Raw genomic sequence first — 25,864 nt, forward strand, 5'->3', positions numbered from 1 at the left:
GGTTCTAGTCATTAGTTCACTCAGCACTGGGTCACGAGTATATTGGGACTAGAAAACTTACAGTCCCTGGAATTTTTATTTATTGTGATATGTAAAAATTCAGAATCTTTTTCCTTAAGGATTTTTGTTTTTGTTTGAGTCAAACTATTTTTATGTGAAGTTTTCTTTAAAGAAAGTTAGCGTTTGTTTCATAACTACCAAATACCAGGTATTTGCACATATATCAAATTAATCTTTTGACAACAACTTTTCAAGGAAGATGTGTTGTCCCTAATTTTATAGATGGGTACATGGAGACTCAGAGAGTTAAGTAACTTCTCAAGTTCACAGATGTAGTAAGTGAGATTTAAGTCCTTCCTCTAAACCTTTCCATTATACTGTACTTTTCCTTCTGGCAATCTATCCTCATAAGACTGGTAGCAAGTAGTTTTCCAGTTCTAGGCACCATGGATGCAAATAAAGAATTACTTTTGAAGAAATCTAAAAAGCTGGTAGATTAGGCATGATACATGTAAAAGTTTTTCAGGGAACTACTCCATTTTGGGAAATTGTGAGGTGGAAGTGGTGGTTATATGAGAAGAAAGAACAGGACAAGATAAATAATGCAGGATTCTTTCCTATAACTAACACCATAGTTTGGGAAAACCAGAAATTCTGTACCTTGGTAGGTGTGCAAATATGTACTTGGTAAAGAATCCCTTAGGTATGCAAGATAGCGGGTAGTCATACTTGTCTTTTATAATGATAACTCAAACAATTATGTGCAATGATTCATGGAAACAATTGGATTCTCATGTTCTCCTGGAGCTGTTTATAATTCCAGGAAATACAAGTGAGAAATTTAAAGGACATAGCTATAAGAAAGGGAAGAGGTGGTGGAAGTACAGAGGGAGAAATACAAGATAGCAGCACTGTAGTTATTTGTGAAACCAGACTGTTTGGTGTGTATAAAAAAATGTGGAAATTTGGGTTGGTGGTAAAAACCTTTCTTCAGCTTTTACAGACAATTACAATTTATAAAAATTCATGTCCTCGTGTGAGAGACTTTTCTATTTCTTTTCCTCAGAAGTTAGGATATATGTAATGTTATATAGTAGTCATATTTTAAGAGGGTATCTAAATTACTCTGCATTCCCTGAAATCAACTCTAGACGAGTAGTGTGTTAAATACATATTGTTCAATCTCCTCATTTCATTTTCTCTCAAGGCTGCTCTCAACACTGACTTTTGTAGTGAAACAGCTCCAGTTGTATCTGATATAGCTGGTGTGGTTTCTCTGGTCAGAGATGGAAGGTAGAAATTGGATCTCATATTTCTCTGGGCCTTGAAATAAATGGACAGTGACATTCTTATTTTATTTCATAATTGTCTATGTAAGAATATAATTAAATGTTGATCGTTTAGGCTAACCAGAAATAGCATGCTAGGAAAAGCATGGATGGTTAACAACGAACAAATATTTGTTAGAAAATTACTGTGTAAAAACTACAGTGAACCTCCCAGCCTTGTGTGTCAGTAGCTTTAACTACTTCCTCAACCAATTTTGTTGTCAAATTGCCCAGGATGAGAGTTAAATGGGTTGGTTAGAGAATTACCTGCTCTATGTTTCTCTCTCCTTTTTAAAGTTATTAACTAGTAATTAAATATCTCAAACTCTAGAAGTAGACAGAAAAGAAAAAGATAGCAAATCCTTTTACTAAGCTCTGATTAAATGAGTATTTCGAATGTCTAACAAGAATATTCAAAATAAAATTCTACAGGAATGGTATAAATTAGTAAAGAATAATTCAGATAATAATGGAAAATAATTAATAATTTATTTAATTTAGATTTCAGACACTTTTAATTCTGATAGCATCTGCCTTGGCATTAGACCAACCTGAGATGAAATTTTGCCTTCTGTATTTACTAGGTATGACCTTAAGTAAGATTTCATTTTTTATTGTTTTAATAAACACTTTTGTGCCTTGGCTTTCTTATCAGTAAACAGGGATAATGACATTATTTAACTTCTAGAGTTGCTCTGAGAACTAAATGAAATAATACATGTAGCAGTGCTCAGCACAGTGCCTGCCTGGTACTTTCTAAGCATCTAGTAAAAATTATCTATGTATCTTTTCAACCATCTCTTCAACATCCATCCATCCATCATTTGTCCATTGGTTCATCCATTTATCCATCTTTTTTTATGTTTCTGGCAACATAAATTGATTATTTTGGGAGGCTTTTTTTTTGCCAGGGAATATGCAGAACTTTTAAAATATGAGATGAATTTATTGTCCAGGATGTGTGCAAAGAGAAGACACCCCCAGAAAACCAGTTTATTTTAAGTCCTTTTTCATGGCTACTTTTTTCTGGTTGAAGATAATACCCTAAGTTTATTTCTGCCTATTAATTTAATAATATTTAAATAATTGGGAAATATTTACTGAGTGTTTTCTTTGCACAAAACGTTGTGCTAAGTGTTGTGGGAATGTAGAGAAAGCTAGGATTTTGTTCTCACCCTTGAGAAGTTTGTAATGTGGTTGAGGTTACTTAGAAAATATAATGATATTATACATTTTAAAAAGATTATGTGAGGTAATATCCATTAAGTGTTGAATGAGTGATATAAAAATATCTAATAAGATCTAATCTCTGAGATCTTATTAGAGGTGTTTAGAAGAGGGGTAGATCATAGTTACCTTGAATAAGCTCAGTTGGTTTCCTAACAATAGGAAAGGAAAGTGAGGGAAATAGGGAAAGACAGGAAGAGCAAAGGCTATGAGACAACAATAAGTGAAGTTTGACTAGTGAAGATAAATTTATAAAGATTGGTTGCATCTGGATGGAAGGCCTCGAGTGCCAGGGTCAGGAGTTTGGACTTTATTTTGTCATTAGTGGGAGAGTCACTGATGTTTTTTAATCAGGAGAGTGGCCTGATGAAGGGAGTAGCAGTAAGATCGATTTGGTGGAGGAGATACTAAAATAGAGAAAGTAGTTTAGGGTCTGTTTTGGCCGGGCACGGTGGCTCAAGCCTGTAATCCCAGCACTTTGGGAGACCGAGACGGGTGGATCACGAGGTCAGGAGATCGAGACCATCCTGGCTGACACGGTGAAACCCCGTCTCTACTAAAAAATACAAAAAACTAGCCGGGCGAGGTGGCGGGCTCCTGTAGTCTCAGCTACTCGGGAGGCTGAGGCAGGAGAATGGCGTAAACCCGGGAGGGGGAGCTTGCAGTGAGCTGAGATCCGGCCACTGCACTCCAGCCTGGGCGACAGAGCGAGACTCCATCTCAAAAAAAAAAAAAAAAAAAAAAAAAAAAATAATAATAATAATAAGAGTTTAGATATGAGGTGTGAAAAAGCCCTGTGCTAAGATTATAAGTATGGTAAGAGAAATGAGCATAAGAGCATAAGAAACATTAAGAAATAGCTGACGGAGCTTCATGACGAGCTGGCATTGAGAAGCAAGGATAAACATTAGGAGGTCGATACAGTGTTCATGTTTTGAACCTTGATGATTCTGACAGTGGTACTCTTCTGGGTGTGGATGAATGAGGGGAGGTGTTGAGGAAAATAGTGATGAATCTAGTTTTAAGATGTTTAATGTGAAATTGCAGAGCATATCTTGGTATAAATACTTCACAGTCATTTGAGGACTGTTGGATTTCTAGGAGATGAGAGAGTTTAGTGTTGGGGATATGGATATAATAATCTTAAGATGCTTGATAAAAAGAGTATAGAGAAAGAATAATGTTTAGATTGGCAGTATTAACATGGAGTGGTATTTTCTGTGATTATCTATTCACTTTAATTTAAAATAATAAGCTATTTGCCTATCTCTCCCTCTCTGCCTTTTCCTCCCTCTTTCCCATAGTATTGATTGTCTACGATGTGTTGTGCACTGTGCTGGGCACTGGGGATCCAGCAGTGAACCAGATGGATGAGCCCTGTCCTCATGAAATATACAGAATAAACTTGTTTTTTAATTAAACAAAATATTTTAATGAGTTCTCTTTTTTTCCCATTTACCATAAGCTTGTGCTATGCAAGCATTTATCTCCCAGAGTCTGAGAGACATTCTCTGACAAGAAGTTTCCTTTTCTTCCTGTCGTTGATACTTTTTATTTTACTATATTGTAATAAATACTCTGTAGGAGTATAATTTCAGGAATTGATTAAATTACCCATCATCGAAGTTTAGGAAATACTGATTGCAATCCCCTTTGCCTGGGAGATTTTTATTGTGCTGAGCTTATAAGAAGTGTCTCTTGGAAAAAATTGTATTATATTATTTGAAAGTTCTAAGAGCAAGGAAAAAGATGCTTTTCTAAAACTGTCTTATTTCTTACATCCAGACATTTCTGTTAATGATGTGAAGTTTATCTCAACTCAAAATAAAACGTGCAGCTGGAGATTGGACTTCCCTTTTCTTCTGTTTCTTGCTATCCTTGTTTTCCTTCTGATTTAGTCACCAATGTTCAACCAATGTCTTCATCTCACTCTTTCCTCTATTCCTTTGTAATAAAATAGAGGAATAGAGAAAGAGGAACACAATGCAAGATTGAGGAATACCAGTTGAGACTGATATCAGATGAAAGCATTTTTCTAACGAAGGAGATAGTAGATTATCAATGTCTGGATTTGTATTCTAAGATTCAAGCTCAGGAGAGCCTATGCTCTTGATGATCCTCAGTTCATTTCACTGTCACCCTGGTGTAGTTAGTGCCTCCCCCTTTTTTGCTAAACTGGTCCATTTTTGTGCTAAATGATCATAAATGATGTTATTTAGAACAGAAGTATCTGTTCTAAAATTGGAATGGAATATTAGGCATATCAGGCATTAGCTGTAGGAAATATTTCAAAATTGAAACAGTTAAAATGGAAATATCAGGCATATCAGGCATTAGCTGTAGGAAATATTGGTAAAATGGTATATCAGGCACATGGTAAAAATAGAATGTCAGGCGTGTCAGGCATTAGCTGTAGGAAATATTTTCTTGCTTGCTTGCTTTCTCTCTTCTTCTTCTTCTTCTTCTTCTTCTTCTTCTTCTTCTTTCTTTCTTTCTTCTTTTCTCCTCCTCCTCCTTCTTCTTTTCTTCTTCTTCCTCTTCTTCTTTTTTATTTTTATTTTTTTTGACAGAGCCTTGCTCTGTCACCCAGGCTGGAGTACAGTGGCACGCTCTTGGCTTACTGCAACCTCCACCTCCCAGGTTCAAGCAATTCTCATGCCTCAGCTTCCTGCAGAGCTGGGATTACAGGTGCGCACCACCATGCCTAGCTAATTTTCATATTTTTAGTAGAGACAGGATTTCACCATGTTGGCCAGGCTGGTCTCAAACCCCTGACCTCGCGTGATCCTCCTGCCTTTGCCTCCCAAAGTGCTGGGATTACAGGCATGAGCCATTACACTCGGCCTAGCTGTAGGACATATTGTCTGATAGAAATGACATTATTGATGGAAAAAGCCCCTATATTTAGAGTATTTTGAGAATGATTAGAGATTTTGCTGTATTGGAAGGAATGATGTAAATGTGAATGTCTTAAATCTTGAGTTAGTTATGAAATAAAATCACTTTCCTAAGAGAGCTTTTAAAATGCAGTTTGTTTGGAGCATTATCTATATTAATTATATTCATTTTAATTTGTATCTTAGGAATCTTTGGAGTGTGGGAGAACCATGTCAAATTTTCAGTCCTTTAATACTAATTTAGCTTCAGGTTACTGAGATCACTTTGGTAGTCAGTCAATATGGTTACCAAATTTGGATGAGAATTCCAGATGCTGAGTGGCTCAAAAACAGTTGTGGATATGTGTCCTATGCTTTGTTATTTCTCTAAACTTGTGTAGAGACATTAAATCACTTTTGTGAGATGAATTTTCAACATCAAAAATAAAAGCTACTTTAGAAGACAAAAATGAAGCGTAACTCATTTAGAAAATTAAGACAAAAGCTTTTGAGGTTGGATCTTGCCTGTCCTTTTCATCCTTCAGGAAGATTTCTAGGCTAGAAAGACGTCTCTAAAAACAAAGTTTTTATAATGGAATATGTGCTGACATACACTTTAATGATATAGTTTCAAATGGCAGTGATATAATTTGTAGGCCTTTGTGCTTGGAAATGTCTGGAAAGTTGTAGTGCTCTTATTAATATTTGTAGTCACTTTTCATGAATTAGTATTTCTTGTTGTTTTTCATTTTTATTTAATTTAAGATGAATAAATCTTATTATTAAATAACATGAAGATTGCATCGCAGCCTTCAGGATTAAAATGCACTCCTTTTTTGGGGAAGCAGATAGATGTGTTTACTCTGTTGCGAGATTTAGATTTGATTTTTTGTTTTCTTCATGGTAATTATGTTTGCACTTTGCTGATCACTAGTTGTGCATTATTACAATGGAAGGTGACAATTTGATTGTCTTCAATTGGAGAAACAAGTAATTTTATATTCACTAAGCTGTCAGGTAACACTAACTCACAGTACTAAGAGCTCCTGGCAATGCAGCTTGGCACCTATATTTAACTGCTTTGATGCTTGTGTAACCTCTGCTGAATCAGAAATACTTTGCTGGCTGGAAATGGTTTTCAGACTTGTACAATGAGGTTTTCATTAAGTAGACAAACTGAAAATGAACTGCCAAGCCATGGTTGTTTTTCTCCTCCCCTTCTATCTCCTCCCCTCTTTTTTCCCCTCCCCTTCCCCTCCCTCTCTACTCTCACTCCCTTCCTCCTTCCCTCTTCTTTCTCTTCTTCTTGTCTCTCTGTGAATAGGAACCTGAAATTTATACCTTATTTCATCACATGAAAGAGTGGACTTGGTAGATTGCCTTATTTAGCTAAAGGAGAACCTCAGAGATGAACTTCTTTATATAAATTTGTTCAGTGTTTGTGTGAATTTTTGTATTTTGAAACAATCTATATAGTATCAATATTCATTTTTCTCTTTTTTTTCTGGAAATATTGAAGAGGGAAATTCGAGTTAAGAATGGAAAATATACAGTGACAGTTTCCTACACTTTGTCTCTGAGAAGTTATTGTTCTGGTTTATGATTTTTGTTCATATAATTGGATAAGATATCCTGTACTTGGGCTTCCATATTAATGGGCCAGTTTCAAGCTGACAGAGAGATGTCTGTTTATTCACTTAAAAAATTATAGTTCTCATTTTTTATGAAGAGGAGATTCAAAGTGAACTTACATAAATAAATTCATTCTGCTATTATTTTAGACAGCTTTCTTTCACTCCAGCTACACAGAGGTTTTTCATTGAGGTATAAAGTCATTGTGCTAGATTAACATCCTCTAAGTTAGTGTATATTTATAGTAGCCATTGTTTGGTTTTACTCTTATTATTAAGTCACTGATTTTATTTATAAAATCTGGGCCTGGCTTTCCGAAGCAAAAATTCCAAAATGTTACTGGTAGATAAACTGTGAGAAAACCATACTATTTCTATCAAGCAAAACATATAGATTGATGTTACATGAAGTCAAGTTGTTTTGATGCCAGGAAGAAATCAGATACTCAGGGACACTTAATAATTATAGGTTTTCCATAGGCAGTCAGTCAGCAGGCCAGTCGCTAGGCTGGTTGCCTGTCTCTTCCAGCAGATACTAACCAGTTAGACAGAGGTAGTTACGTGATGTAACATTATCAGGAGAAACAATTCATGAGTCAAAGCATTCCAAGACATATGAGCTCTAGTCCAAAGAACAGTCTTAAGCTACATAAAGTGACAGCAATATTGTCAGCTAAATATAAACTCTAGAAACACAAACTTTGATGACTTAAGAAGAATCTGTTCCAGGTAGTTCTTGTTTTGTAAGAAGCTCAGAGGGCCTTTGAAGACAATTTTGGTGCTTTGCTGTGAAAAATGGGACCCTTAGAAAAGTCAAAATCCATTAATTTAAGCACTTTCTTAGACATACTTCAAGAGCTTCAAATGTATTTCATTTACCTCATCTCCATTGATTTGACAACTAATTCAAATCTGTGAGTTTTCTTCTAATAGGTATTGTCCTCATGTGTTACCATATCTGTTCTGAAAGTGCTGCTACAAACTCTAGAAGCTAGGTTTATAACTTTCTAAGGTAATTCTGAAAACAGTTACCTTCTTTTCACCTGAATTTTCTTAATTACTTGTTAAACACATGGAAGAAAAAGAAAAATCTGGCAGAAGCAGAGGGAAGTTTGGAGGTGGATTGGGGGAGAGTAGGTGGTAGTGTTGTATAAAGTAATACAAATAATTAGTAAGCACCCTCTGACTTTATTGGGATGAATCAAGGAATGTTTTAAAAGGTATGTCTTCATTTTAATATCTAGAATTAAGGTGTACCATGCCACCCTCCCTTCCCCAAGACCCTTGAATGTGGAAATTAGATATATAAGAAGAGGGTTTTAAAATCATTCTTTGCCCTAGGCTGGGTGGACTGGTGTCCGTTGTAGAGGTTCCTGGGTATTGTGCTTTTTGGCAACTAAACATATCTGTTACTCATGTTCCTTAAAATGAGAGGCACTGTGTTATATTTTTGGAAAATTAGTTGTTTATTTCTCAGTATCAGCTCAAGTACAGCATTGTATTAACAGTGAATTATCTGACAGAAATGAGTCTACCAGATAGCCTGGAGCTGAGCTGCAAAAATAAGTGTGAATGTTGGCCTGAAGTTTTAATTTTTTTAAATGAGTAGAACAACTCTTAAAATGTTGCTTTATGTTAAAAACAGGACTTCTTTTGAATAAATGTAACACACCTGGAAAGTGAATGCCATTTGATAATAATCATAAAAATAATGGAAATATTTTCAAAAACCCAGTTAAATGTATTGCTATGATGAATTCAGTGACTCTTTTTGATAATTATATAAGTTTCAAATGATAGTTTTGAAAGATGGATACTTTTCAAGCTGTAATTTAAAAAATGTAATTTTGAGTGATTATGTCTTATGAGAAAGTTTAAAAGTTTGAAGTTTGTTTAAAAATAATCCTGACTTTAAACATATAAAAATAACTGTGTTTAAAGAATAATGTCAAATCAGAAAAGTTCTAGAAAATATGATATTCTGAGATAGAGGACTTAATGTACATGTATCCAGCATTCTCATCATTTTATAAAGTCTTGGGCCAACTAATTTTGATTTATTGTTGCAGAACAGAAAATAAATTTACTGTCTGAGTAAGTTTGTAATAGCCCAAACATTCAGACTTTGTACTGGTGTTTTGGAGTAGAATAATTATCACCTTTCTAAAGGTGTTCCTACTGACTTCCTAGAGAACATTCTCAGTAAATGGAGGCTTTATCTCCAGCAATCTCATTTCCCAAAGTCCTAAGCCCGAGTTCTTCCCAGTGGCCTGGCATCCTGAGTTCACTTGATTGTTGGGCAGAGACATTTCAAACTCAGGGAACATATGATGGGAATTTAGTTTTATGTGTCCCAAAGATATTTACTTCTCTTTGAAGGTTTTACTTGATAATAGCTATGCCCCAGAAAACCATCTTGTTTAACCAATGTGATAAGTTGACAATGTAGTTTTTCTCTCTGATTATAATGTACTCTGTGTAGTCAATACACTGGTACCATGTGAGTGTAATTTCCTCTTTTATTTTATCTCCAATGCACTGTATTATAAATAAACAGTTAAAAAAAACACCAAACAAATCTGTTGCATCTCCTTTTAAGATTGTACCACTGTAGACACTTGTTCTAGTAAAGTAGAATTGGGCGCATTTGATTGCATTTAAATTTTTCATGCTTCAGCAGTTTGGCTGGGAGCACAGTAAAGAAAAATCCCATGAGCGAGGATAGTTTAGAATAATAGAACTTGATTTTGTGTATTATAGCGGCAACATTTGCGCTGCTTTAGTTAGGGTTGTGTCAGCACTTCCATTATAAACCCCTGTTTTCAGGGGGTATAACTAGGGAGATTTTTTTTTTAATACAAATTAAAAAAACAATTCATTTGAATGATTTTTAAGTTATAATAGTGCAAAAATAAAACAAAGTATAGTCACATCGAAATTGACCATTCCGCAAGGATTTTGATTTTCTTTTGCTTATTAGTTCTATAAGGCAGCAGCTAAAGTAAGGTGCTGTTTTAATATGTTGGGGTTGAAAATTTTTGCAATGGAAAATTACTGACTGAGCATTAAAATAAATGTAAGCATTCCACGTGACACTTTAAAACACTGAAACGTGGGTATATTTGATTTATGAGTTTCTAAAGGAGAGTAACTGTGGTACAGTGGTTATAGTAAAGGCATTACCAAAAGTCAAGTGTCGTTGAAGCTTTTAGAATACAGTTTGGTTGGTTGAGTAAAATGTTTTAAAGGGGAAAGCTAAAGTAAAGAAATGAATGAGATGTCATCAGGATTATTTAATAAAGTAATTATGCAAAAAATCAGTGAATCAGATCTAATAATCAGCAAATTTAAACTTTAATAAACTCTGCATTAAAAACAATTTGTGCACATTTTATAGCAAAACTCAAAACCACCACCCAAAACAAAAATCAACAGCAAAACCAAATATAAAAAAAGATGTAAACAAAAAAACCCCAACAATTTTACCAAAAGGAAATGCTCAAGGAAATACCTTGCTAAAAACAAAACCCATCTTTTTCTCCACTAGCAATGCATTTAAGAACTATAATAAAGTAAAAACAAGAAATTATATGATTTGGAAAAGTATTTTTGGAACAAAAAATGTTAATTCCTTTGCTAAGGAAAGGGATTTCAAAATTGAGTGTGTTTTTCTTGATTGTTAACCATTGTTGTCCTACCTCCCCTATCTCCTTTTCGTCTAATGATAGTGTGAACTGAGGATGAACACTCAGATTTAATATTGCTTTTATTGGCAGCTTATGTTTTATTTGAAACCTTGATACACATATGTATTTGTAGGTGCAAAATAAAAGACAAATTGTGAGATGTTATAAATAGGTAGCATTCCTGAATGGCCACTGGAGGAATCACAAGAAGACTGTTGATGAATAGAGGTGAAGCCTTTCCTCACTAATTGTATTCAGCGTGTAATTTCTAAACTTCCCTCTGAATTTTGATTTTCAATTAACACTCCCCATTTGAAGATAATTTTCTATTTAATGTAATTGCAGGAAATAATTTATTGGCTGATTAAGACTGAAGACCCAGCCTTCCTTAAGAAAACATTCTAACAAACCATCCTTTAAACTCAACTCATAGATTTAGTCTATTTTTACAGCTGCAGTTGTATTTAATTAGGATTGTGCACAATTGTTCACTGGTGAAGTTTATAGTTAAAATTATTCTTAAGAGACTGTTTTCATTTTGAGTTTTGTCATGATTAATTTATACTAAAGCAGCAATCATAGACATTGCTATTGGAAGGAGCCAATTCACTTTATAATAAGAAGATGTCTGTTGAGGGAACTAAAGTAACTGATTTTTGGATCATGACTTCCAACTGTATTTAACTATTTTAAAAAGCAGAAGTACATTCATTCTTTTGTTTTTAACATGAATGATTATTGATATTGTCAGTATCTGAAACAGGAAATAACTCTTGTTTGTGGCAAGCTCTTGATAAACTTGCAGAACAGTTATAATTTACCTGGTTTTAATAATAGTAGTTATGGGGCCAGTAAAGTAAGCCATATGGTAATTCTAGAAGCATCCATTGGCTACCATTTTTCATAATCATGTATATGTTTGTTCATTTGTTATTATTGGTATAAATTGGTCAAGAATATATCTGATTTATTGATATAGCACTCTTTAGAACATTTAATTCATTTCTTCTCAAAGAAATTATAGGCATTCTTTTGCATTCCCTTGCCCCCATTTTATTTTCTAGTATCAAATTTAATAGATACATTTTTTGTTATTTGTAGAATGATTATTATAAATTGGTATCAGCATTTTAATATGTTTCAAAGCACTTCAAAAGCCTGTAATACTTTTATTTAGAACTGTGCATAATTAGATTAGCTGATCTTATATTAATTTTTTTCACTGTAGGATACTAAATCTGAGCCCCCTCATTAATTGTGAGAAATTTAGCATTAGCTGTTAAATCCTATGTGAAACATGGGCTGCTACATAAAAACTACTGTTTAAATTGGAATTAACTTAATTATTTTTCTTGCACTTGATATTTCCTTCACTGTAATATTCATGAAAGCATGTGACAGATTTGTAAATTTAACTGTTAATCTCAGATTTCTAGACCCTTTAATCAGTATTTATTTGTCTGCAGAAACAGTACTAGCAAGTTAATGATTTGCTAATTTGAAAAATGCTCATGTGGTTTCCTATGTTAACTGATTTGTGTGTTTTTTTAAAAATGGTATGAAATCAATTAATGTTAAATAGCAATTAAGGTGGAGATTTTATTCCTTTCATTACACAGCAGTTTTAGAGCTAAAGATGTAATAAACTAAAAACGATGTAAAGTTTTAGAAAAAATGCTATATTCCCTCTTCTGTTAAGTTATAAACTTTCAGTGGTTTTATTTTCTAACCATTTTGCCAAGAAATGCATCTTGATAAAATGATATTCTAAACAGTTTGAAATTCTACTTAATAATCATGGTTTTCTGATTTTATATGAGGGTACAAAATGGAGACCTTGTCATGCAGAGTGTAGTCGATATTTATTTGTGGGCACATAAATGAATGTTCAGTATTGTATTTGGAGGTTTTATTTTTTTTAATTATTATTATTTTTTTAAATTTATTTATTATTATTATACTTTAAGTTGTAGGGTACATGTGCATAACGTGCAGGTTTGTTACATATGTATACTTGTGCCATGTTGCTGTGCTGCACCCATCAACTCGTCATTTACATCAGGTATAACTCCCAATGCATGCACAGTAGGCATTTTACTCTTTTCATGGTAAATGCTTTGAATCTTTAATGTACTTTCTAATACAAAATAGAGGTATAGCTATTTCAGATACTCAATTCAAATGCTACAAAATTGTCCTAAAACTAATCTAACAGTATCAGCCACTCAATCAATATGTCACTTAAAAGTTAAGTTACAACAATTGACTCATTTTAAAGGTCTTTTAATAAGCTTTAGATGGCACTAAGTAGTGTTAGGCCCAGCCCTAATAATACAAAGTATAAGCAAAGAAGTCAGGATCAGATTTGTTTAGGACTTTAATTATGAATTATTTACTCTCCTGATTATATTTTCCTACATATACTTCTTTTGCTCCTACATAAACCATAGGAGAAAGTTGGATATTTGTGCTTTCAAATCATCTTGCAAACTGACTCATTTGCCAGTTCATTCATTCATTTTTTTCCATTGCTAACTATCACCCTAAATACTCTCAAGAAGCTTCTAATCTAGTTAAGAAAACTAGGAGGGAAAATATACGCATACATACCCTGTCCATTATGAAAACTTACTCTGTAAAAAAATCATTAATGGATTGTAGGAGAGAAAATATGCACTAGTTACTGGGAAGAGGTTTGCTGAGTTAAAAGCAAAGAGGGAAAGCAGGACACATAAGCCAAGAGTTCTTTTTCTGAGGTTTAGAGTGGATCGCAAATATCTCTAAAGTTAAATAACTTTCCTTTTTTCCTGAACTAGCCCAAATGCAAGGTTTGGTTTACGTTTTGTTATTGATAGCCATTTTTAATCCATTCTGTTTTCCTTCTTCTGCAGAAGAATGTCTTCCAAGCAAGCCACCTCTCCATTTGCCTGTGCAGCTGATGGAGAGGATGAGATAACCCAGGATTTAACCTCAAGGGAAAAGGAAGAAGTCAGCGATCAACATGTGGCCTCCCATCTGCCTCTACACCCCATAATGCACAACAAACCTCACTCTGAGGAGCTACCAACACTTGTCAATACCATTCAACAAGATGCTGACTGGGACAGCGTTCTGTCATCTCAGCAAAGAATGGTGAGCTTTTAAAATCTAACCACTGCCACTAAATGTATTCCTTAGTATGTCCTCATTATAAATAGATATTTTAGGGAAATAGATGACCTTAGAGTTATTTTTGTTTAGATCATGAAACAACTACCAGGTACATATTACTAAGATACTAATAACTCAAAAAACTTGAAAAATGGTTTGTGATTTAGTGTATATACATTTATTATTAGGTCAGTGTGCCAAGAATATATTTTATTGATTGATTTTTGTGTGGGGGATTGGTTATCTTATTCTATGAATCCATGAATTTAAGGTGGTTAACTTGGTAATATCACAAAATAGATATGATCAAATAAAGTATGGCTATGTATTAATATTGAAACATTTAAGCAAATACAACTGCGTGAATGAGATCATATGTTGAATATACCTTCAATGAGAAAATGCAGGTATTTATCATTTTTAATGGTCATTCTTGATTTATAATAAAGCTTTTCTCACTTATGTGCCTATATATTAATTTCAAAAGGGCATGCAAACCTCCTGAGAATCATTCAATGAGACTACAGGAGTTTTCTCAAAAAGTAGAAACAACATCAAATACATGCAGTATATTTAGCCAGCTTTCCTATGTTAAATTCCATCCCTAATCATCAAAACAGAAACCATAGCCAGTGACATTAATTATCTAGTTCAAAGCAAAAATATTCAATTTTTTTAGCATCTAGAAGAGATTAAAATCTTAATATATTTTATTAGATTAGAAGTTTTAAACCCCATTTTGCATTTCTTAATTTTTGGCTAACTAAAATTAAGTTAATGAAAATTATTTTAAGTGGGCACTGAGAAAATTTTTATTTCTTAACAAAGATAAGGTAATATTTCCAATACATTTACTACTAATAACACATATTTAGATTCTTATTCAATGCTTAATGTCTCAGAGACTTAATTCAATAATTTATGAAGGCAGACATTTTTCTTTTTCAGATGATTTTGCAGACACAGCCAGTGCTCTGGAGCAGTAGGTAAGAAGCAGAGGATTGAAAGATAGTTTCTAGACTAATTTTAGCTTTGAAAGGGATCAAAATTGTACAATTAGATCCACTGGAAGATTAGTTTTCTTGAGTAGGAAGAAGGTAATAAAGCAAGTCTGTTTTTATGATTGAACTTAAGTTGTTCATTTTAACACCTCCAAGGTGAAATAGATATCCAGTCACTGCCACTTGCTTATTGTCAAGATAATGGAGCGATGTTTCATTTTTATTTCAACAAATATTTATTGAGTACCATCTATGTGCCAAGCATTCTTATTAGGTGCTGACTATATAGTGGTGAACAAAGCAGACATGATTCATTCCTTCATGGAGTTTATAGTCTAGGAGAGGGAATAGAAATTAGATAAATATATACACAAATATATAATTAAAATATGATGTTTGCTATGTATGAGGAGAAAGAACAGAATGCTATGTGAGAACATAATGAGGCAAACCTAATTTAGAATAGATGGTTAGGAATGCCCTCACTGAGCCAAGGATGGTAAGAACTAACCAGTTAGAGTGGAACAAAGAGTAAAACTGCAGAGGGAACAGCATGTATGAAGTATTTGAAGTGAGAAAGTTACTGCTTAATGTCAGAAAGTAAAAGATGGCCTTCATTGCTGGAGAGTTACGATGAAGGATGCAATATAACGTAAGATATAGTTGGAGAGATTGGTAGGGGCTATATCAAACAGGACCTTGGAGATAACATTATGGATGTGAGATTTGATCTAAGTTCAATGGAAAACGTTTGAAGCATTCAAAAACATTTCAAACAGATAAATTCTGGCTGTGATATAATGAATGGATGGGAGAGAGACAACAGTGAAAGAAGGAGGACCCACTGGGAGTCTATTTCAGAAGTCTAGGTGAGAGATGAATGGCTTGAATTAGTGTAAAGGAAGAGTGGCTAGAGAGAAAGGATAGGTTTAAGATATATTTTGGCTTTTATGCCAAATCTAGTCATAGACAAATAAAAATAACTGCACTGGAAAACATGGGGAGAATAAGAAATAAAACAGTTCAAATTTTATTTCTTTGAGAACACTATACTTATTTTTCCTAGAAAAATTGTGTTTGTATCTTGATAAGTCCCAAGTTACTTTGGTGGGTTATTCTCAAACTTTTATCATCTAAAATTTTGTCTTAAAATATATATTAATAATTTTCTTACCAAATTTATATTAAATGTGGTTTATGATAGTATAAAACAGTTTAATGGTACAAATAAGTTAACTATTAATGTAAAAGAAATCATACTTGCTAGACATGTTTTCAAACTTTCACTTTCTTTTGCTGTCAAACATTGCTTTCCACTGAAGCCTTTGTGTATTCCAAATGACTAGAAGCCAAAATATTTTGTTTAAACTCCCACTCTATAGTATTTCCCAGCTGTGTACTTATATGGTGTAATAAAAGGATTTAACAAATGGGAAATAGCAGCTGCATTTGGAAATTCCCTTTGTGCTTCTTTTTCACTGGATAGATTCAATATTGTGTAACAACTGTAATATCAGACCTGTAATGACTTATACTGTAAGTACCATATCACTAACCAATTTTTCTTTGCAGGAAAAAAACAATAGAAGGATTTTAAGTTTCTGGGCAGACCTGCAAACCTACATATATTGTGTGTGTGTATGTGTGAGTGTGTGTTCGAGTGGGAGGACTGTGCTAATGTAAAATTTAATAAACATTTTATCTCATTCTACTTTAAAATAAATATGAAGTCAAAAAAGATGTTTATGAAATTAAGTAAAACTTGTAGTTTTCTTTAATGGATCATATTCTGTACTTGTAATTGAGTCCCAAAAAATAGTTGTGAAGAAATAAAATTCAAAAGAAAATCTAAAAAATAACAACATTTTTTTTTCAGCACTTGTACAGTTTCCATTGTTATTTACTTTCTGTAATGGCCCTCATGGCCCTCATTCATGAACTGTTAGAAACAAGCCCTAAAAGTTTCTTATCTCCTGGATTCAGGAAGGGTTTTACTTTGAAATGTCATGACCACAGAGGAAGTTTTCTGTCAGAGAAGGTGAAGACAAAGCAAAGAAGTCCTGCTAATTCCCACTTCCTGATTAGAAAAAAAAATCTTTAAATGTAAAAATTCTGATTATTTTGAGGTGACACTGCAACAAAATATGAGACCACATAGGTTCAAGCAAGAAAAATAATTTGTAATGGCATAAGCAAAGAAGGAGAATAGAAATTTTAGAAATAGGATTTCAAGGACAAGTTTGAGATAAAAAGTTTTAGATTCTGATTTTAATCATAATTACCTATTTTATAGACACCAAATTGTTGAATTATAAATTTAATGTGCTATGTTAATTAGTGAGAGCCATTTGAAGGTTGGAAAGTTAGTGTAAATAAGAGTCACTATCCTTCTCTTTCCACAACCACTACCACTTTCATCATGGCACCTGGTGTGCCAATACCTTTTTTGCAGAGGAATGTTGACACTGTCCACTAAAACATGCTTTTGTTCTTATTAGGACTGACTCATTAGGCTGGAATACATTTGCATAATTTTTTTCATGGAAAAATGTACAGCATATTATTCTTTTTGATGTTAATAAGCATGGAGAAGAATATTTTTGTGATAATGTTTCATGACATGTATATGATATTGTGTGTAATGAGTATCTGCTAGATTGCAACTGTAGAAAGGACAGATAAACTTATATAATGTTGGTGATCTTTTCTGCAGATTACATACAATTTTTTGGTGCAAATTATGTATAGCTACTTATATCAAACAGATAAATTACAATGTACATGTTATTTTGAGCCTTCCCTTCCTTACTTTTTTTTTTCTTTTGCTTTAGAGTATAATTTAGAAAGGAGTTATCATCACTGGATACCTGAGTATATAGTACCTGCTAAAGTTCCAGGCACAAGGACTAACTTGTGAATAATATAGATAAGATCCCTGTTATCATATAACTTACAGTATAGTAGTATGGCAGATAATAAAGAAATCTTATAGAGTGAGACAATTTCCGACAATAATAAGTACTATGAAGAAAATTAAGTAAGAAAATGTGATAGAGAATTACTCCTTTAAAAAGACCGGGGAAGGTCTTTTTGAGGAGGTGACATTTGAGCTGAAATTTGAATAAAAAGAGAATTACTGTGCAAAGATTAGGAGAAGACACCCAGTCAGAGTGTATAATAAGTACAAAAGTCTTTTAGTTTGTGTGTTTGAGAAACAGAAAACAACAGGGTGGCTGGTGAGGGAGAGAATGGTATGAAATGAAATCGGGGAGGCTAGCAGATTACAGATATTATGGAGTCTCATAGGCTACAGGGAGGTGTTTAAACTTTCTTTCAAGTGTAAGTAGAAGCCATTGGAAAATTTTAAGCAAGGGAGTAACATGATTTGATTTATGTTTTTAAAAGATCACATCACCTGCTGTGTAGAGAGTGGACTGTGAGAGAGAACATCAGAAACAGGAACATGGATTAGGAAACCATTGCCGTAGTGAAGATGAGAGTTGGATGATAAGCGGAAGAGTGAACAGTTTAGGGAGATTCTTCATTGAAGAGTTCTCAGAGATTCTGAAGAAGACAAAATTTACACAAAGGGTGGAGAGAATGTTTTAAGTAATGTACATGTGGGCAGAAACATAGTCAAGAATGACAAGAAATGAGGTTGGTGAGACCAAGGAGACGAGGGAAGAGAGTAGAAATGCTCTTGGCCAGAGAATGGGCCTCGGCGAGAGACAAGCTTTTTGCCTAAGAAGCAACTGTTAGTAGGTGGCTTCTGTGGTAGGCCATGGGGATGTGGGTAAGGCACCAACACTCTCATGAGATATAAAATGTGATGATTGTAAGTGGGAACTTATGCACATGTGTACACTTACATTCTTATATTGATATATATTTTGGCAAAAATATACATCTGACTTTTAACTACTAGTCTAAGTAGGTAGAAATAACCATAGTGGACTCTCAGCCCCAGAATATCTGAACTCCTTATAAGAAACCTACTTAAATTCCTCCAGGGGAGTTTTATCTTCTGGAAAAGTTTTAAAATAAGTTTCCACCTTAAATAAAAGATGTCAATAATGCCCTTTGCTGTAATTGAATGAAAATAATGGTAGGCGTCCTGAGATATTTAATAAATAACTATTGAGGAAAACACCTTCTTGCTTGCAAACAATTTCTGCTCTCTGCTCCTCTAGCTTTCAGTCTCATGAAGTTGCTAATCAACTCTGGAGTGTTTTTTGTTTTTCACTTGAAGTCATAAAATTGCTGGTGTGGACTTTGTACCATTTCTGGGAACGGAGCTATTGTCATTACATGATAACAGTCCAGGAATTTTTAGTGAGGATCTAATCTTCAGTCTTCAGTCTTGCTGTTATGACAGACTTTGAGAAGATTTCTAATCTTGTTATTTTAGAGATTTTAAAAACTTGAATTGTTGGCAGTTTTTTGTAAGATTTTGTCATTTAAGGTAGTAGGCAGCACTCCTTACTTTTATTGAGACTGTACTTTAGAAAGTGTAGTGAAACCCACTCGTTCACTTGGTCCTAACTAGTGTATAGACATAGTGATAACTCCTAAGATAAGATTTATGTACACCTTTGTGGTACCTGATTGGCATATGAAGCACTGGAAAAAAGTCCATAAACCTGTGAGATTTAGACTTCTTGAGACATTTAGTTACTACTTCTCTCATTTTTGGATCTTGGAAATGCATTCAATTTTAGTAAAGTTAAAGCCTAAATTTCTGTTAACAGGTGAAAATGGTCATCCTTACCTTGAATCACTGCATAATATTTTCTAGGAAGATTTATGGGGGATTTCCCAGTTCCTGTAACTTTGAAACTATATTTGCATACAGTGCTATCTCTTTTTCAACCTATTTCAGAAATTTAATAACAGAAATTTATTTAGAATTTGAACTAAAAAATAAAACATTTTATTGCATGGAATCTGGCAAAGCTCTTGCTGTGGGTAGTGAAATAGACAACAAATGTTGTCTAGCGTTAACACATTGATTACCTTTATATTTTTACACCCTGATGATGTGCACTGTCCTTTAAAAAAAGTATGTATTTTTAAAAGTTCCCCAAATCTAAATTGTTTAAATTAAACAAAAGGGTTGCTGGTATGATACTTGGAAGTATCTCAATGTTTATGGAAATATAAATAATTTTTTCATGATTCTTAATTATATAATATGCCTTTCTAAGAATAATTTTTGGAAAAATTTTCTTTCTTACCTAGCATATTATTAAAATCTTCATCAAAAGTAGAGACATTAGGCCAGGCATAGTGGCCCATGCCTGTAATCCCAGCACTTTGGAAGGCTAAGGCAGGTGGATCACTTGAGGTCAGGAGTTTGAGACCAGCCTGGCCAACATGGTGAAACCCCATCTCTATTAAAAATACAGAAATTAGCCAGGTGATGCGTGTTTGTGGTCCCAGCTACTCAGAAGGCTAAAGCAGGAGAATCGCTTGAACCTGGGAGGTGGAGGTTGCAGTGAGCTGACATTGTGCCACTGCACTCCAGCTTGGGCGACAGATCAAGACTCCGTCTCAAAAAAGAAAAAAAAAAAAGTAGAGACATTAACATGCTCTGGAATAGTTGGCTTTTTTCCCCCCTTGGGCAAGAAGGAATCAGGTATGCATGCTGATTAACACACTCCAGTCATTAACATGTGATTATGTGGGCTGCATATTGAGCACCTGCCAAAATATAAAAATCCAGTACTTTGCTACATCTGTGCAAAGACTTTTTGCATTTCTTTTGTATTTTGAAAGATCAAGGAAAACCGGACATTAGTATCTTTTTTTTTTCAGTGAAATAAAATTGCATATTCAGAATGTGTTTAAGGAGATGTCACATGTCATGTTTATTTTGATTTTAACCATTCATTCTGTGTAAGATCCAATGACTATGGTTTCTAGTGCACTGACTATAACATGAACCCCTTAATGAACTCTATCACTGACATTCACTTACAATTTGCAACATTCCTGCATGTTCATAAGGATTATCTTTTCTTGGATTCAGCCAGTGTTCTCCTAATTTGCCTCAGTTTTATGTGATATTTCTATGTTTGATGGATATTTTGTTTACATTCACTTTACCTATGTCCTGCTAGTGTATACCTCATAGTAATGCCAGGGCTGCTCCTGTGGTTTAGCTTCTCCTGTCAACTATCCCTCTGCAAATACTTCTATATGACCAAAGTGTAGCTTAGAGTCTATAGCATTTACAGACATAGGAAAAGTAGCTTTTTGATAATTATTTAAAATAAGACTTGGTTACTAATAAAAAATCAGGTATAGTCTAGTCTAGCATGAACTGTCTGATTGAGCAAGACTGTTCTACTTAGCTTTTATTTTTCTTAATGGATTCAAATGTCATTTGAATGTAGCTTTTTTAAAAAAATAAATTTTTTATTAAAATTGGTCAGGGTTAATCAATGGAAGCTAATCTCAGGACACCAATAATTTTCTGATTAAAGCAGAACTCTATGAGCATGTTTCAGTCCATAGGTGGTTCTGATTGATATATATTTTCTTGTATAGAAATCCTTCTTAAAATTTTTTCTTGCCTAGCCTCTGGCTACATTACTATAATGAAGTATGATAACTGGAACAGTGAAATCTGTACATTTTTTTTCATAATGCTTCCAAGCAACATGTAGAAAATAATGTATATATTATATAGCATGCAGTTGTTTATATGACTAATTTGAACTTTTTGTGATTAGAATGAAATATATCTCAAAGTCCTTGTAGATCAGCAGGAATAAGATGGTGACAACTGTGATACACAGCATATTACTTTGGGAGGAGGAAGCCAGGATTGTGTTTGCACACCTTGAGACCTACCTTCTTTAATTTGGAGAGGGTTGCTTTCCATAAAGGCAACTTTAACACAATGAATCCTATTAGCATCATTTGTTTGAAGATTAGGTTGAAAGGGCTGTCTCTGATTATTCAAACCACCTGCATCAAGCAGGAAAGACCCTACTCTGTTCCCTCCACAAATATATCTAATCTTTCTTGAACACCTATAATGAATATGCATTAATTACCTTGATATGGAAATTATTCCACGTTTGATTGTCCTCTGCAAAAAAGTTTCCTTGCTTTCCAGGAGAAGCATAACCTTTTAAAGAAGAGCAACTTCAAACCATTATTACTTTTGTCAATACAGCTTTCAATGTGATGACATATTTATTTTTTATGATATTAACCTTTACTACATTCTCTTGACCCCTAGGCATTGTTTTTAGGTGATGGAAATTGAGTTCAATAATATGTCTTTGTGTAAACCACATTCTAAATTCCAAAGTATAAATTACAAACCTTTGCTAATAAAATTTTACAATCAGGTTGAAATTCGAAATGAATATTTATGCTTTTCATTTATCTTCTTTATATTTCATTAGCACCCTGGAAAATGGAAAACCTTATTTAATAAAATGATTGGAAATTATTTGGTAAACTTTTGCTTTCATTATAATTTAACTCTGATTTGTTTCTACTCCCAGTGTACTGAGAGTACTCAGAAAACAATATTCTCAAATGTCTCAAAATTTCTGAGAGGAAGTATGCCCTCATTCAAGCACAGATAGATTATGGTGGTATAATAGAAGAGATTCATTTGCCGAGAAATGAATAATTCAAATATTTATATGATAATTACTTTTATTTATCAATTTTTTGTCAGTTCCAGTGGCAAGTAATAATTTTTTGCATGAGCACTGAGTTAGTCAGGATTAAACTAACGTTCCATGAATGAATTCAGAAAACTTTTGCTCTTGAGTTTAGAGTCAATATTTGACTTTGTTATATTAATTTATTTCATACCTGGTATGCTTCTACTTAAGATGATTCTCTCATTTTTGTTCTCTCATTGATGTATTTCAGATATAATTTGATTATAGTTCATTTATTTTGCTTTCTGAAATTAACAGTAAAGTTAGAATTTGGCTGTCCTTTTGGTTACTGTTCTCTTGTATGACACAGTAGGTCAAGGAATGAATCTATGTTTTTGGATATTTGGAAGTTAAGAGGGAAAAATAAAAATTCAGAGAGAAGTTTTTCTTTCCAGAGAGAACATATGGGCTCTGTGATTGTAGTTGAGTCATCAGTCCAAAGTTGTATATTGCATTCAGGTAGAAGAATGCACAGCTTCCAAACACTGTGAGCACCTGATGGCAGTTAGACTTATTTGCTGCCTTGTGTTAAATTGGTGACATTTTGTGTCCCGTTTCCCTTTTGCTGGAAATGTATATAGAGATAGGTGGGTGGATGCATGGATGAGTAAATAGATTGTTGTTTTATAAGTAACATAACCTCTGAGGAATCATTTTTAGTTTCTTTGTATTTGTTCTAGTTGTAAGACCTTAAACAAGAGAGTTAGAGATGTTATTTAAAATGTTCTGAATTATAAAGAGTTTATTGGTAGCCCACCACATGAATTTACCATATTAGAAGAAAATTTGAAGGTTCTTTCAGTGAAATCCTCAAACTTGGGAGCTTTACTGGGCAAGATCTAGTGAAGAGAGGAGATTGTTGAGCTCACAGGGTGGCCCTGAGTATGTATGACACAAAGCAATCTGTTCTCTCGACTCTCTTCTTTAGGCAAACTGGGCGTTGAAAGGACTTAACTGTCAATAGAGTTGCATCTCTATTAAGGAACAAATGGATTTGACAAACCTTGATTGGGCTCTGATACTTTTTAATGTTAAGATTTGTGAGGTATGAAGAGCATACCATGAGTTATTTCTTTTCATTTAAAGCACACTAGTTACTTTGCTTATTACAAAAACAACAACAAACAATATGGATGTCACTCAAATGGGGATGAAAAGAAAACAACTGCAGAGGAGGAGAGCATGAGGAAGATTGACTTGACACCAGAGTAAGTGGTTCCTTCTTCAGAGGAGCTCTGTGGAATCATTTGAGACTCTCCAATTTGTCCAACATCTCCAGCTTCTGCATAATCACTCCCTTTATTTCTCAATGCCTTAAATTCCCAAAAAGACATTCTTTTTGTTCAGTAGGGGGTCCTTTTTAAAAAATTTTTTTTCTCTGGGGTCCTTAGAGGGAACACAGGTTACCTCCTAGAAAGCCTATGTTCATCTCTGCCCTAATTTGCTGTGTGACCTTGGGGAAGTCACTTTATATCTCTTGACTTCAATTTCCTCAGCTCGAAAAAGAAGGATTTGAACTATAATCACTAAGCCTCTTGACACTTCTCACTTTCTTGGTTTCAAGGTTAAAATTGGGATAGCCAATTTGACTTAGCTTAATACTATTGTTTAGATTGAGTATCATGTATATGGTAGTTTGGGTATCAATGAATTGCCACATGAAAATAACTATCTAGAGTTGGTAGGCACATGAACCAGTCAATAGTTTAATGTTGTTTTTGTTTGTTTGTTTTACTTGGAGTCTTGCTCTGTCGCCCACGTTGGAGTGCAGTGGCTTGATAGCGACTCATTGGAACCTCCGCCTTCTGGGTTCGAGTGATTCTCCTGCCTCAGCCTCTCCTGAGTAGCTGGGATTACAGGTGTGTGCCACCACACCCGGCTAATATTTTGTGTTTTTGGTGGAGACAGGATTTCACCATGTTGGCCAGACTGGTCTTGAACTCCTGCCTTCAACTGATTTGCCCGCCTTGGCCTCCCAAAGTGCTGGGATTATAGGCATGAGCCACTGTACCCGACCAATAGTTGAATATTGATAGAATGTTGATTTAATTGTTGGGAAATTCACTATCAGGCCTTCCTTAAAGCTCTGCTTACATGGTATGAAATCTTTAAAACATGACATCTCTAAGGCAGGTGATAGTGTGTCTTAATTCTTGTTGTTCAGATGGTACTGAGTATATTGAATTTAGGGCACTACTCTTTAAGAGATATATAGAGAGAAACAATTGGAACACACTCAGAGGAGAATGTTCAGATTGGCCAAACTGTGTTTTATGAAGAAGAAATGAAGGAAAAAGGGATATTTTCCTTAGATGAAGAGAAGATAGAAGGGTACTGTACTAGCTGTGAGTATGTATTGAACAACTGCCATTCTGAATGTTTCCATGGAATAGAAATATGGATTGGAACAGGTTTCATATTTCTATAAAGAAGTATTTTAGATAACCCTCAATAAATGGAATGGACCACTTTGGGAGCTGCTAAATCCTCTATTAGTGAAAGTGTTTAGGGAGAGGCCAAACAGCCACTTGTCAAGGAAATCTTAACACTAACCACCACCATTTAATGATCACTTACTATGTCATGACACTGTTCTAAGTGTTTCATTTTTATTGATTCATTTAATTCCCATAATAACTCTTTGAGATAAATTCTTTATTGCACTATTATTATTGCCATTTTGCAGACAAGGAAATTAAGGCAAAAAGAAGTTAACTAACTTGTCTGAGCTTATATGGATGAGAGGTGGAAAAGCTAGGATTTAAACTGGAAAATCTTGCCCAGGGTGCCTGTACTTTGTTAACTATTTTATTATTCCGTCTTCTCTTGCACAGGGAATTCAAGTGCTAGATGGCATTGAACAATTGGAGTTTTAAAGACCTTTGAATCTTGAGATTCTAATTTTGTGTGTGAGGCTGGTAGTGTATAGATAATGCAGGGCTTTTCTATGTGCCTGTCTTGACAGGTTTGGGGATGTTTTCTGTATTTAATCTATTCGCTATATTTACTTCTATTTGTTAAATAGAATGTTAATGAGGCCATTCAACAAACTTTTGGGTTTGTTATTTTTTTTTCTGCAAATTGAAATAACATTTAGGAAACAACAGCTTATTTTTAAAGCCTTGGGAATCGTGACACTTTAGCAAATATTGGTAACAAATCTATTTTCTGACACATCTATGAATAATTTTATTGTTACTCAACAGCATAGTAATAGTGACAAGTGGCATATGTTATTTCAGTTTTGAAAATGTTATGTAAATCTAATATACTAGCA

General features: G+C 34.0%; 1 protein-coding gene across 34 annotated transcripts in view; it reads left to right on the forward strand.

Annotated features, from left to right (window-relative positions):
- Positions 1-25,864, forward strand: part of SOX6 (SRY-box transcription factor 6) — a 784,476-nt gene that overhangs the window by 393,801 nt on the left and 364,811 nt on the right. For 33 of the 34 annotated variants that reach the window (XM_050759333.1, XM_050759335.1, XM_050759331.1 and 30 more), the window contains one exon: positions 13,640-13,880. In XM_050759333.1, the coding sequence (XP_050615290.1) occupies positions 13,644-13,880 (237 nt within the window). In that variant the 5' untranslated portion in view covers positions 13,640-13,643. Of the gene's footprint in view, positions 1-13,639; positions 13,881-14,846; positions 14,885-25,864 lie in introns of those variants that run through there. The other variant, XM_050759358.1, reaches the window with a different exon arrangement.

This window comes from Macaca thibetana, chromosome 14 (genome assembly GCF_024542745.1).
Source record: "Macaca thibetana thibetana isolate TM-01 chromosome 14, ASM2454274v1, whole genome shotgun sequence".
NCBI classification, from domain to species: domain Eukaryota; kingdom Metazoa; phylum Chordata; class Mammalia; order Primates; family Cercopithecidae; genus Macaca; species Macaca thibetana.